This window comes from Electrophorus electricus, chromosome 12 (genome assembly GCF_013358815.1).
Source record: "Electrophorus electricus isolate fEleEle1 chromosome 12, fEleEle1.pri, whole genome shotgun sequence".
In the NCBI taxonomy this organism is placed as follows: domain Eukaryota; kingdom Metazoa; phylum Chordata; class Actinopteri; order Gymnotiformes; family Gymnotidae; genus Electrophorus; species Electrophorus electricus.
In genome coordinates, this window is record NC_049546.1 from 14,343,672 (window position 1) to 14,358,129 (window position 14,458).

The 14,458-nt window shown below is 35.6% G+C and overlaps 1 protein-coding gene across 2 annotated transcripts in view; it reads left to right on the forward strand.

Annotated features, from left to right (window-relative positions):
* Positions 1 to 5,667, forward strand: part of klhl4 (kelch-like family member 4) — a 51,696-nt gene extending 46,029 nt beyond the window's left edge. For both annotated transcript variants that reach the window (XM_027016754.2, XM_027016747.2), the window contains exons 9-11: positions 2,956 to 3,168; positions 3,905 to 4,076; positions 4,437 to 5,667. In XM_027016754.2, the coding sequence (XP_026872555.2) occupies positions 2,956 to 3,168; positions 3,905 to 4,076; positions 4,437 to 4,496 (445 nt within the window). In that variant the 3' untranslated portion in view covers positions 4,497 to 5,667. The remainder of the gene's footprint in view (positions 1 to 2,955; positions 3,169 to 3,904; positions 4,077 to 4,436) is intronic.
* Positions 5,668 to 14,458: the final 8,791 nt, after the last annotated feature.

Sequence of the window (14,458 nt, forward strand, 5' to 3'; positions counted from 1 at the left end):
CTGATATGCGAGTCCTATTTGCTGTAGCTCCATCATCACACTGAAATGCTCCTTGTTACAGAGAATTGATTCTATGTAATAAAGTTTATTCTTGACTTTTTAAAATAGTTGATGTGCTGTGTTCTTCACTTGTCCTGAAGCTATATTGGGAGAAAATCTCCCCATGACTCTCCATGACTCCATGAATGGGTGATGACAACTGATCCTTTTGTCCCAGTTATCTTAATGCCTGCATTAATAAATATATATGTAGTACACATAGAGCAGTTGCAGACTACGGATATTATTTGAATGGTCATTTAGCTCACTCTTGAAGAGTGTTTTTGATGTTTTTGTTTTGTCTGTAGGAGATTAGTGGAGGATCCTTAAAAGGACTGTGGTCTCTGAATCATCCTAGAGGATTCGAACATGTTTAAGTATAATTTTAGCCATTGTTTTATTTGTAGGATTATAAATCAACACCAAAGGAATTCTTGTTTTGTTAAGAGTAGATTGTTTGTAGGTCAGTGCATACACTGAATAGATCAAACATGAGCAAAGGTATCATCTATGAATTACTCATAAAACCCAGAGTTTTGAGAATATTCACACATTTCCTTCCATTTCTGGAGGAAGTCTTCATTCTCACTGCAATGCACTCAAGTCTTCGTAGCTGTGAGTAAAGGGATAGAGTTTTTGAAGGCTTTGGTATGTGAAGAATTGTATTGTAAATAGGAATGAGAGTCTCTAGGTTTATAATAGATGGTGGTATTTAAAATCATTTCCAGACATCACATCCAAAAAGGTTATGCTTATGTCAGGATGTGTTATATTCCATGAATATTCCAGGCCTGGATGGAACTTGGAGAAGGATGAAATGAACACTTAGAGATCTTCAAATGTGTATGTAGTGATATCAAAAATGTCATCAATGTATATTAGAAATTCTAAAGGGTACAGGTCTAGTGTATTATTAAAAATAATTCTCAATGAATCCAACAAAGATGTTCACATTAGATGGTCCCATTTTTGTACCCATAATAACTCTTCCTACTTGTGAGAAGTGTGAAACATTAAAAAATGAACACAAGTTTTGACAGTCTTAAGAGAATATCTGTGAGAGGGTTCTTCTCAGGTTTCTCTCATCAAGAAAATGTTTCAAACCATCTGCATTAGGGAAGACAGTATATAAACTGTAATGTCCATTGGAAAAAAAGTAAGGAAGTCTTGCAGGTAACATTTGTTCTTTTGGGCATTCAAGAATTTGTAGAAAGTGTGAAGAGTCTTTACATATGTAGGTAAGGTGTAACGTTGTAAGCAAAGTCAGACACTTGCTGATAAAAGGAGTTTTATTGTAATCTGAATCCATAGGGGTTAAACTAGCCAGAGTCAGAACCAGGGAGATGTATTCAAAGGTAAACACAATCATTGAGGAAAACAATCAAAAAAACTGTAGAGCAAAAATACAGGCAGAGAAATCCAACAAGGGGCAGGCAAAAATCGGAATAGAGAGTAATGGGATAACTAGGTCAAAAACACAGGAGATCAAAAGGAAAATAATGCTTGGTATGCTCAGGTAAACTGGAGGCAATACTTTGCAACAACAAACAATCTTATATACATAGGAAACCAGGAAAACAGGTGAATCTGCAAGTGATGAGGATCTGATGAACAGTTGATGATTGGATGAGTCATTCTCCTGGAAACAAACAGCATGATGGGTATTGTAGTTTGGGTGTCGGGTGGCGTGACATAAGGACTGCACAATTGATTGAAGAATTAAATTTGGGTATAATTTCTGTTGGGCAGGAACAAGCAGATACAATAGAACATCCTGGAATGTTTTTCTTATGAATTTTAGGGAGAAGACAGAAATTATTACAGCAAGGATTACCTGTAATAAGATTCCATGCAGACTCTCTTCTTACTGGGAAAATATTTTTGTTGGGTTGGGGTTTTGTTTGTGTTTTAAACTATTTGGAGAGTGAGGTAGCTTAATGTTCTTTAAATTTTATTTTCATGTAGGTAAGTCAGTCATTATGTAAGACAGCTAATTTGGGTTTTGTTTGTTATTTTAGCCCGAGCCACACTTGAAGTTAACATCAATGTATACTATAAAGTTAATATATGCTAATTTATCATATTCTCCCTCAACTCTGCTGTTTTCTTTTCAGTCACACACATATAAAAACACATACAATGCTTAGTTAAAGCCCACCATCAATTGAGTAATAATAGCTTGTATGAGTACAAGTAAAATAAAGTTAGAGTATATTTACCCCTTATTCCATTTGCACTTCCTCTAAAATTTGGCTACATGGTCTTGATCTTCATGTTTATGTTATAAATGCTATAGTGCCAACTTATCTTGCTGATCTCTTAAAGTAGCCTATGACTGGCCATTGGGGCAGTTTTATTCAGTTCACTTTGTTGGAAGATATTTTCCTAATTGGCTAAAGCTGCTAAACTCTGGAATATTGTTTGATTAAGTATTCGGATACCAAGCCTTTAGGTGTTTCTAAACACATTTCCACATTAAAGTCTTATTTGTTTGCTCATTAAGGATCTGCACCCAAACATTTTTAAAGCTCCTTTGTGACAACAATTGTTGTGTAAAGTACTATATAAATACTGTATAAATAAATTTGACTTTGATTTATTTAGCCTATCCTATGCCTGGTTTGTTGGGCCTTTTATAAATTAAATTTTATATTTCATGATTTGCAGAAATTATGTTTTTTTTATTTTTTTAAATAATGTAACTTGTTTATCCCTTTTTGTGTAAAGGTCATTGTAATTCTGGATGTATACAGTCATATATAATAGAAAATAATACTAATAATAATGTAATAGACAATGTGAAAAGCATTATATAAATGCAGATTAGATTATTGTTTTATTATTATTTATTTATGCAAGGGTTAATCTTGTCAATGCTGGGATTTTTGAGGCTTTATATTTAATGCTTTGTTTCAGATTGTTTGCAGTAGGAGGCCGTGATGGAAGCTCCTGCCTGCGATCAATGGAATGTTTTGATCCCCATACAAACAAATGGAGTATGTGTTCACCAATGGCAAAGAGGAGAGGAGGAGTGGGTGTGGCTACATACAACAGTTTCCTCTATGCAGTCGGTGGCCATGATGCACCAGCTTCAAATCACTGCTCTCGCCTGTCTGACTGTGTGGAGAGGTAAACGTTTGCAGTAAACTACTTAATTCAAAACACTCATTACTGGCTTACCTAGATGTTGAAGAGACAGTCAACAAAAAGTCTGCACTTCATAGAATGTTTTCTGTTTACACAACTAAACACATTGTATTTAGTAAAACCACAATTATCAGTGTGGAATGTGGCTTCCAGGCTACTGATGATCTGTTTTCATACACTCCCTGCTGGTGCTATAAAGAACAGCAGTTGCCCTCTGCCTTTGTTTATCTCAAGTTGGACTGCTTCTAATGCATTAAACAGCATAGCCAAATGTCACATTAATTATAACTCCCTAAATAATAAACAATGCAGGACTGAATAATAAGACAACACAAAATACAGTTTGAGGAACTAATTATTTGGTTCATCTGTATAACCTTTCTCCCTTCCACTTAGTTTTGTATGGCAACTATCAAATATGGCAGTGAATAAAATGAAATGAAAAGGTTAATAAAATAAAATGTTGATGTTTACCTATGTATTGTGATATCACTTAGTTGTTGCTGATTCTATAGACCCGCAATTGCCTTCTTTAATCTGCTTCCTGCTGAAATGCCTTTGAATAAAAAACAAAAAAACAAAAAAAACCAAATGGTAAAATATAATAATTACTGTTTTTTACCATTGGTTTTCAACCATCTTAGAATTTGCTCTTGCGAGTCAGTAAAACCAGCATCATATACTGCAGCATTTTCTGTCTCTCTGTGCTGTACTTCAGGTATGACCCAAAAACAGACATGTGGACTACAGTTTCATCCCTTAGTGTGCCTCGTGATGCAGTTGGAGTCAGTTTACTTGGGGACAGATTGTATGCAGTAGGTGGCTATGATGGCCAGTCCTACCTAAATACTGTGGAGTCCTATGATGCGCAGAACAATGAGTGGACTGAGGTAACTTTTACTGTTGTTACAGTCAAATGATGTACAGCCATAGAGAGGAAGTGAAAGCTTTTCCTGCTATTCATCTCTTTTCCCTTTAGTCACAATGGCAAATGAGAAATACCAAGTTGACCTCTCAAGAATTCAGCAAGCAGTATTAACCTTTAGTTAGAGAAACATGTGTTATGCTTTAGTCTTCTCTTTTGCACACACAGAAAAACACAAACAGGAACTAAGAAAGACTGGCATAGAGAACAGGATAGTCTTTCCAAGAAGTCTGTACATTAAGTGAGAGCAGGGTAGAAGACTGCATTTAGTGGAGTTAGACTTGTGAATTCTGGCCATTAACTGCCACCTCTCTTGCTGTTTTAGGAGGTGCCTTTGAACATTGGGAGAGCTGGGGCCTGTGTAGTGGTAGTAAAATTGTCTTGAGCATCCAGGCTTCCTGAATAACACTCTTTCAGCAGACACACCAGCAGTGTAATAATAATAATAATAATAATAATAATAATAATAATAATAATACCTTCATGTCAACACTTAGAATGTTCATTCCTGTCTTGCTTGTTCATTCCTATCGTATTTGAAAATGTGAGAGACCTAAATAGCTGACTATTACTATTAATAATTGACTATTATAAGTAGACAGTGGAAAAACTGTAGTTATTATAATTATTACAGCATATCAAGCTTTACAGTTTAATTTTGGAAATCAAAACATTTTGCATATGAGTATCAAAATTGTTGAATGTGTATATTAAAAGTCAGTTTTACCAGATTAGCTTTCATATTGTTTACCTCATAATACATTCTGAGGTTAGTATTTTGATGTCAGTTACATAAAATGTGTATTTTAAATAATAGTGCATATGCAGACTTGCTTATTTCATTTATTTTTATTTTGTGAAAAAATGTGTTTTGACTCTTGCACAATGCTTTTTAAAAATCACTGTGAATTCAATTGTGGGCTTGCTAACTAAACATGAAGTTATTTTACACAAAACATTTTTTAAAGATCATTTAAGCACAAATCTCATACACATTTTTATGTAAAATTAGATACAGCATGAAACTTGAATATGCTTTGAATTAGCTGCAAAACACCAAAGTAATTATAACATGATAGTAGTTATAAATGTTAACTGTTTACAAAATAGTGACTTTACAAATATATCATATTGATATTCCACATTATTGTATAATTTCTTGTAATTAATTCATGTACATATTTCTTGAATTAGTGTTAAATGTAAATGATGGTCATATTTTTTGGCATGCTGCTTCAGTATATTTATAATTGATAATACTTTCATATATGGTATATTGAACATTAATTTCCAGAGATCAACACTGATGTGTTGTTTTAATTCTGGAATTTTTCATATGTGTTGACTTCCTGTAATGGTCATATATAAGCATTTCCCAAGTAAAATCTGAAATTTCTGAATCAGAATTTAACCATAGCAAGTCCAATAAATGGCTGTAAAAATAGCTTTTGCAAAGTGAGGTATTTGTAGTAAATGGGTTACTAAAAAATTAACAATAAGAAAATTTTCACTATTTTATATAGCATGTAAACATAAATAAATGTTTTAACTCTTAAGTCTGTTTACTTTACTGAGATTTTGAATGTGTACTATTGTGATATATTGATGTAACAGCCCGAGTGCTGCAAGGCAAGGAGCAATACGTACAGAATCGCTCAACAGAGACAGACGTTTATTGACACACATTCACAACACCGGCACTCACATATAACACAAGTAGTGAACACAAACACAGGCATTGATAAGGTGAACAGAGGCACAAACATAAAGACGAATGGGATCAATGACTGACAATAATGCACAAGCTAACAAGGGTTTAAATACATACAAACAAGACAAGACTAAACCGATGCAGGTGTGTGCTTTAACAACATAGGTGTGGTTACAAATGATACACAGTCAATGAAGAACTCCCACATCACAAGGTGGGCCATACCACGTGACCAGTGGAAGTTGAGCATTCCATGACAATTGAAAAATGTTCTGTGCAGTAGTTTTGGTCTCAGAAGTGACTAGTTCAATTAAATACTTATTTAAATTGTCTTCTTATTAGACTTGACACAGAGATAAATTTTGTAATACTAAGTACTGCCTACCAAAGGAAATCTGTTGTATAACAGATTTGATTGGACAGAGTCTAAGAGCTTAATGTAGCTGTTCCACTATAGAAAGAGACAACCTGTTTTGATACACTATATACTTTATACAGGATAGCATGTATACATTTATCTGATAGATAACTAAAAGTTAACGGAATCTAGTTATAATTACATCCAAATTTTAATCCATCTGTACTATATATTTACCTAAGATTACAGTTGGATAATATAAGGTCATGAAAAACAGGTAGATTCTGTTTTGTAACTATAATCAGTGGTGCAAATCAGGATTATTTATTATACATTCTAGCTATAGACCATGTGGCTGCTTTAATAAAATATGTCTTTTAGTCTTGAACTGACTACACTTGCGAGAAATACAGTTGGATGCAATCCTGTTTTAGCTGAACCTTAAAAGAAATACTGATTTATTTGTTAATATTCTTAAATGTCAGGATATAGTATGACAGATTTGGAGGGATGCCTGATGAATACAAAGACTGTTTGTGGTAAGAGACAGCTTGTTTGAAGATGTAGCCATTGTTAAGATCACAGGAAAAAGAAAGACAATCTTTCAAAGTCATATAAATGAAATTTGATGGTTTAACCACATCAGAAAAGTGCCAGGTGTTGTTTTGGGTCATGATGGCAGTGGTCAAAATGGTTCCATAACATTACCGGGCCTTCTTTTCACAACCTCCATTGGCAGCTACATATACTCACTTTTGTCCTACCTGTTACCTGAAAGTTCTTTGATGATACATAATTGGAGTTGTACATGTACAAAGGACAGCAATATTAAAACATTGCTAAAAATCTCAGTCACTGCAAACACTTTAATAAATATATTGTGTTATATTATGAATAATGATACATTTTGAATATCATCCACATTGGGATATTGATTCTGAATTGTTTGCTGAGCTTGGCAATTAGACTGCAGACGTTTTGTCACCAGTTGAGGAGACATCAAGGAGTTGCATGTGCACAAACCAACCTGGGCTAAAAATATTCCAAATTATTTTAAACATTGAGATATATAAGAAAAAAAAAAGCAGATAAATGTGAAACAAACAAAACAACTTTTTTTTTTTGGTAAATCTATTTATTTATTTATTTTTTGTAACAATATACCTAGCAGTCAGTATTATTTTATTAAAAATGGATATCTTGGATGTCATAGATTGCTTTGAACCATTAGTAGATTTAGGCAATATTTGTTACAGTATATCCTCAAATGTACCTGACCTTGTAATCTGATTTATTTATTTTTCTTGAAGTCTTGACAGCAGATGGCAATGTTGCACTGTAGGTGTTTCATCAGACACCCAGTACAAATGCAACAAAAATCACAGGCCTGGTCTTCTTGCTGTGAACAATAAATGTCAACCAGCATCATCTGGGTCAAGGTCAAACAATTTAGATAATAATCCTGCATAATTATCAGGTCAGGCTAATGAAATATGAAGAAATAATATGCAAAGACCCTCTCCTGCTGACATTTTACTAAAGGTACATATAAACCTACATTATATCTGATGTGTGATCAAAACATCAGGCCAAGCAACACCTTATCTTGACCAGGCCAGGACAATAATTTGAAAGCTATAATGCTAGTGCAATGTGACCAAACAAAAATCTACTTTGAGAGGTATGTACAAAAACACTTCTACTGTGCAACATATAGTTCAATTACTTGCAAAGTTGTTGGTTTTTTTTGTTGTGGGGGGGGGGGGGGTTATACCACTTATGTAGCAGTTTTTGATTATACATGGAGAATGTTATAAGTATAAATATCTGGTCCATGCATCACATGAGCTCCTGAATAACTGATAAGAGTAATACAAAAGCAAACTAAAAAGGCTTATTGCTGTGAACACTTCACCATGGACAGAACATTGTACATCTGTGATTAGAACCTGAATCCCAGCAGTCACAACTTTTATTAAAAGCTATGAATGGTTAATGTCAGTGCTAGTGTCAGGTTTTTCATTCATAATTCCATAGAACATCACTGGAACATTGTGTGGACCTATAACTCATGTTGTACAGCAGGTAGACCAAGATCATGGGTTTAATTATCAGGGGGCACATTTACTGTTATACTGACAAATATGTAAGTTTCTCTTCACATGTAAATGTACAAAAGCTAACAACCTCTTCATTGTTGTTATTATTGAGAATCCCTCATGAGGTCACATTCCAGCTGTCGAATCTCTGTCTGACCAGATAATCCATGCAATGCACCTCTGCAGGGCACTCCAATTAACATGCATGAGCACTACAGTGTTAAAACTACACATGAATTAGTCTCACTCTGTTCTGCTGAAGGGATGAAATGTGTAAGTGTGAGAGAATGAAAAGCAAAAATTTAGCCAAAAGTATTTCACCAGGCCAATGATTCCAAAAAGATACTTTTGAGAAAATGCTTACAGTAAGCATGGATTTTCATGGATGAATTTAAGGGAAACCTTTTGGAACAAGAAGCCTAAAGAAACATTTAAAACAAAATAGTGATTTTAGCAAAAATTTAAAAAAGTCAAAAGGTGTCCCTCCGTTTGAAAGATTTATTAACTTAAACACTGAAACATTTACTTCAATGCCACTACCAGACAAGTTAGGATCTTCAGATGTTGATCTTATGTCAAAGCTAGTAAATGAATATCACAGACTCAGTTGATCCACTGATTACTTACCAGGATTTGATCAGAGGGATACACACATCAATAAGCTCAAAAGATGAAAATGAGTCAACATGAGCAGATAATGCCTTTGAAATTATGCACAGTGGGCCTGTCACCAATGATTTGGTCCCTGGTTTTGGTTTGTCAAAATTTACATTTTTCTTCTGCTCAAAGGCAGTCCTCTCTTGTCACACAGGCTGCTGCCAAGGCACCAAGAGCTCATGTTAAATGTTTGTTGACCATACTTAGTCTAATTAGACTGATTTGAGGCATAGACAATGCTAGCATAAACTACGATACATTGCAATCTATCATAAAATGGGCCCCAATTTTTATGACATTTTATCATTTGGAGGTTGTTTCAAACACAGAAATTCCAACTTTGAAGCCAGACCATTCTTGACAGAATGACATAACATTGACAAGTGTATTGATAGTGCTGGCAGTCAGTGAAACAGTGTGAGTAGCCCTCTGGAGTCACTGATCATTCTGGGATGATCAAACCAAATAACTGGTTCAAGACATCACACCATAAAGACACAGTCAAGGTAAAGATTACAGTCATCTTGTATTGAAAGTTGAAACTTGAAACAACATTCTAGTTTATGTTTGCTGTTGATAGACCAAGTAGAAAATATATACAAAGAAATAACTAAAGTAATTGTAAATAAATAAAGTTTGATTTTATCTCAAGTTTACATTTACATATTCACATTTGCAACATGTGATTTCATTTTCAGTCTTCATTGAGTATGTTTGTGGATTTTTTTAACCTGTGTATGTCAGGTTTTATAGGTAATGTGCTGAAATAACAAACATTGTCATAGAACATTATTTAAGGTGGTATATAAAGGCAAAGACAGTAGTATTCAAAAGTATACTCCTGTTCCTTCCCTATACCCTGATTACTAGTTCTACCTTTGTCTTGTTTTCCCTCGTGTGTCTTCCTGTAAAAGCTGTTCTGTCCAGTTAGTCTTTGTAAAGTCTCATTTGCCTTGTCTTATGTCCTTCTCTTAATTGTTTTCTACCTGGATTCTGACCTTTGCCTGTTTTTTTTACTGCATGTTTGGATTGCACTTTCACTATTAAAACACATAAGTTTAACCAGCATGTGATTTCGTGCTCTGAACCTGACATAGCCCAAGATTCCTAACAATTAGCCTATGACTAAGCAAGCACTTCTGCTGATCAGGTGTAATTCGCATGAAAAAGGGAACATAACATGAAAATAATAAAATCAACTTGATCTCGGAAAAAATTAAATATTAATGTGGTAATCATGTGAAGCAGGCAAAAATTATTAATACATATGATTTATCTTCTGTAATTAAAAAGTCCGACACTGTCAGCTTTGTTTTGATTGCCAGGTAATTGTCAGGTATTCCCCTCTGGTGTCAGGGTACCTAAGGTGCTGGACTCCATGTGATTCCAAGTTCCCAGCTCTGTCTTCTGTTTTTGGAGTTATGGCTGCCACTCTGGCTCTTGGCCCCATCACTGAAGATGACAATCAATCTCTAGTCTCCATCCAAAATGGTGCCATCGCTGTGCCCGGCCTCCTGGAGGGCACCATTGCCATGCATTGTATCCTAAAGGTCCCCATCACCATACTCTACCTCTTTGATGGTGTCTCCACTGCTATACCCTGCCCCTAATAGGTGCTGCCTCTACTGTGCTGTACTCTCTGCTCCCCATCTGTGTTTGCCCTGTCCCCAAGTGGGTGCTGTCTCTGTGTCCTGCAACAAGGAGGATGGCACTCCATCATCCTGTGTCATTGAGGGTACCATTGTCGTAGCTGACAATGTTAGTTCCTGTCCAGTGCCCCATGCTGGCTTTCATTCCTGGACCCATTTCATGTCCTAGTCTAAGCCCAACTCCAGCTATAGACCTGCTATGTCTTTGGTCTTGGTCCATGTTCTTGACCTGGTTCCCAATCTAGTCTTCTGCTCTGCTGTGCTCTGTTCTGAAGTTGATGTTGCCTTGCCTTCAGACCTGTCAGCTGCCACCACACCTCCAGCCCACCAGCCACCACCATGTTTACATACCCACAGGTTATCACATCTCCCACTCTGTCTTCTACCAGGTCTTCTATCCATTCTGCCCCCAACACTTTGCCTGATCTGTTGCCCAGTGGACTGAACAAGAAGCTGGGTTGCTCCCTGGAGAAAAAATGGCAAATTCCCCCAATGTTGAAGAGGGGAAACCTGTATTACCGTTTGTGATATTATCTGAGAATGACAGCTGGGCAAACTTAATTACACCAAGGTTTCTTGCATTCTTAGATGGAGTAATCAATGAATTCTCAAAAGAGATGACAAGATCTCTGTGAAGACCAACTGCTCTGGGGATTTATAACAGCTTATAACAGATTTATAACAGCTCAGTTTCCTGTGTTGGACTGTCATCCATGAAGCAACAGTCAAACGTGCTAAGATGCAGCCAGAAACCTGCATGACCAAAAGTGGAAAGAATAGGATTAGTTGTTTATTATTGGCATAGCAATGGTAGGAGAATCCATGGGAGACAATTACATCACCAAGGGAACAGGGATAGAGAGAAAAGAAGACCAAGAACTGAGTCTCGTGGGACTCCAATGGAGAGTCTACATAGAGAGGATGTGGATGCCATCCATGTTACCTGATAAGAGTGTCTCTCTAGCTAGGTCTGCCAATACAATCTTGTGGTTCACTGTGTCAAAAGCAACAGATAAGTCTAGAAGAATCAGGACAGACGACAGTTTAGCTGATCTAACCAAATTTAGCTACTCTGTCACTGCAAGCAAGGCAGTTTCAATAGAGTGTACCAGTTTGAAGCTAAACTAATTAGTCTTGGAGCTGGTTCTGGGTAAGCAAGAGAGTTAACTGGTTATAGATTGTACACTCAAGAATATTTAAGACAAAGTAAAGAAGAAATACTGGTCAGTAGCTGTTGATGTCAGAGCTATCTAGTGTTTGTTTCTTCAGTATGGGCACTAACCTGGCAGTCTCAAAGGCATATGGTAATAATAGAGATGTTTATGTTAGGAGTAATGGGAGCAGGTCCTGGGAGATTGACTGAAGCAGTGTGGATCAGATGGGGTCCAGTCAGGGAGGTTGTTGGATTGCTGGATGTCAGAAGGTATAGGACTTCATTTGTAGAGAGAGGAGAAGACTAAGAGCAGAAGGACAAGGACTGGTGGAAGAAATGGAGACATGAGATCATGGATCATTTTACTTTCTCTTCAAAGGAAGTGGCAAATGCTCTGAGGTTATAGAGGTGGGCAGAAGGTAAGAGGGAAGAGCTCTCTGTAAACACAAATCTTGGTGAAGCTTTCTACTAATCTGCTCCCAATATCTTAATAATGTGCCATCTGGAGAATGATGTAACACAAAGCCACAGCAACTAGTGCATCATCTTAGAAGAAAAGACTTAAAGGAGATGATTACTGTGAGTCTACAATGTAACATGCCAACCAAATCTCTGGTGATAATCTAAATACTGTTTGACTATGCCAGAGTATTTATAGAAAATTCACAACAAATGATCATTAGGCTTTTGAACAAGTTAACATGGAAACACCAATATCATCTGGTGGTCAAAATTACAGTCAGATCAACTTTTCAAAGCAAGTAACACACAGGTCAATTTCCACCGGTCAACTCTTAAAGGAATAGAAATGATGCTTGAATTAGCGTAAAATTCCGCACGCATCATAAACAGGAAAACTCAGTATTATGAAATTTATAATATTTTTATTGGAATATGAAGGGTTTAGCCTGAAGAACTGAATGGGGTCAGGAAAATGATTAGCACTATACTATTACCCTCACCTGTAATTTAGGATATATTAATATCTATGCGTAATGCATAATAAATGATTTTATGAAACATTACTTTTTTTTTTTACTTTATGTAATATACTTCTCACATCTTTACTCATACATGAGCAATTTACTTATACATATATTTACTCGAGTGCATCAACATTATGCACTAGGGTAAAGATACTGTGCATACTAAAGGCATTAAAAGAATATCATGTTTTGTAGTGGAATTCTCTCCAAATTAGACTTCCACAAGATGGCAACATTGATTCATATTCTCAATCTGTCTAATCATTTTCTTTCTAATACAGGCAGTGGATATAAAGCACCCACACTGTGAAGAAAGAAAGTAAGCATTTTTCATTATCTGAGATTAGATAAACAGTACTGTAGTACTCACTTCATCATAAAACAACAGCAACAAAATCATGTCACAGACAACACAAAGATTTATTTATTTAATGCAATTCTCTTGTTATGAAGGAAGCTATACATGAAATTTGAATCCATACAAAAGGTGTAAATACATCAGTACAGCATTCATTACAGCAAGGAAAGACATTAAATGCAGGTCTTCATCTGCCCACAGAACATCTCTTCTTAATCTTAAAGGAATATAAATGATAACATTTAAATGCTTTATATTAAGCTGAGATTAAATGGTGTCCTGCTAAAATAATGTTAACTTTACATCCTAGTCTCTGTTTATCCCTCTCCAGTAAGATTTATTACTGTTGATAATTATAAAGCTAATCATTGTGTGCTGTATGCTAAGGTAGGCTGGTCTGCTCTCTCTCTGTAAAGTGTGATAGACACTATAGTTGAATTTATTTATAAGGCTCTTACTGGTTTTCTACCCCCTAACATTACTTCAGTGTTGTCGTTTAATTCAAGCCCTTACAGAACACATTGAAATGTTCTCTTACCTGGAATAAGATAGATAACAATTTAAAGATGACCTTATTTTTATTTTTAGGATACTTTATGTTTTTAATAACATCTTAATTCAGTTTTATCTGTTCTTGTTTTAGTTGATACATTTTTAAAAACATTGTATTTGTTTTATTTAATGGGTGCCTGGTGTACCATTGTATTATGGTTTTATTATTTTACTAATTCGGTTGTTTCATGAATCTACTTTTATCACTAGTTTACACAAGTATTACTTTCTTCCTACATTTTGTCTAAGATTTTTTTTTAGTTTTAGTCCGTCACCATTTTGGTGGCTGTAACGGTGAGCGGTTAGGTGGCGGACGCATGTGCAGACAAGAATGAGATTGATTAGGGGCAAATCCAGAGTCATAGTCACTGGAGTAGTCCAGGGTCAATTTACCGATACAGAGATTACATGGATACATAATAAACCAAAAAAACACACAAAGGCAAACAGGGGAAACAGGCTAGAACAGAGGCTAGGATAAACTCGGCAGTTAAGAAACACAAAGGCTAGGAAAAACACAAAGGCATAGAGTACAAACTTACATAAACAGGCTTTCAAACACATCCACACAGACATTCAATGTAAAAACAAAGGGAACAAGACCAGGTTTAAATATATTATTTAATCAACTCTAAACCAAACACAGGTGAAAGTAATGACAGGCATGGAAAAACAGACGAGGGGGCAGACAAAACGAAACTACAGAATGGAATTACAATACACAAGAAACCATGGAAGCAAGGAGGGACCAACCATGACAGTGGCTCACAGACATAGAAAAAAGCAGTTCTCTCTTTTTTTTGTAGTTTAATTTGTTTGAACTA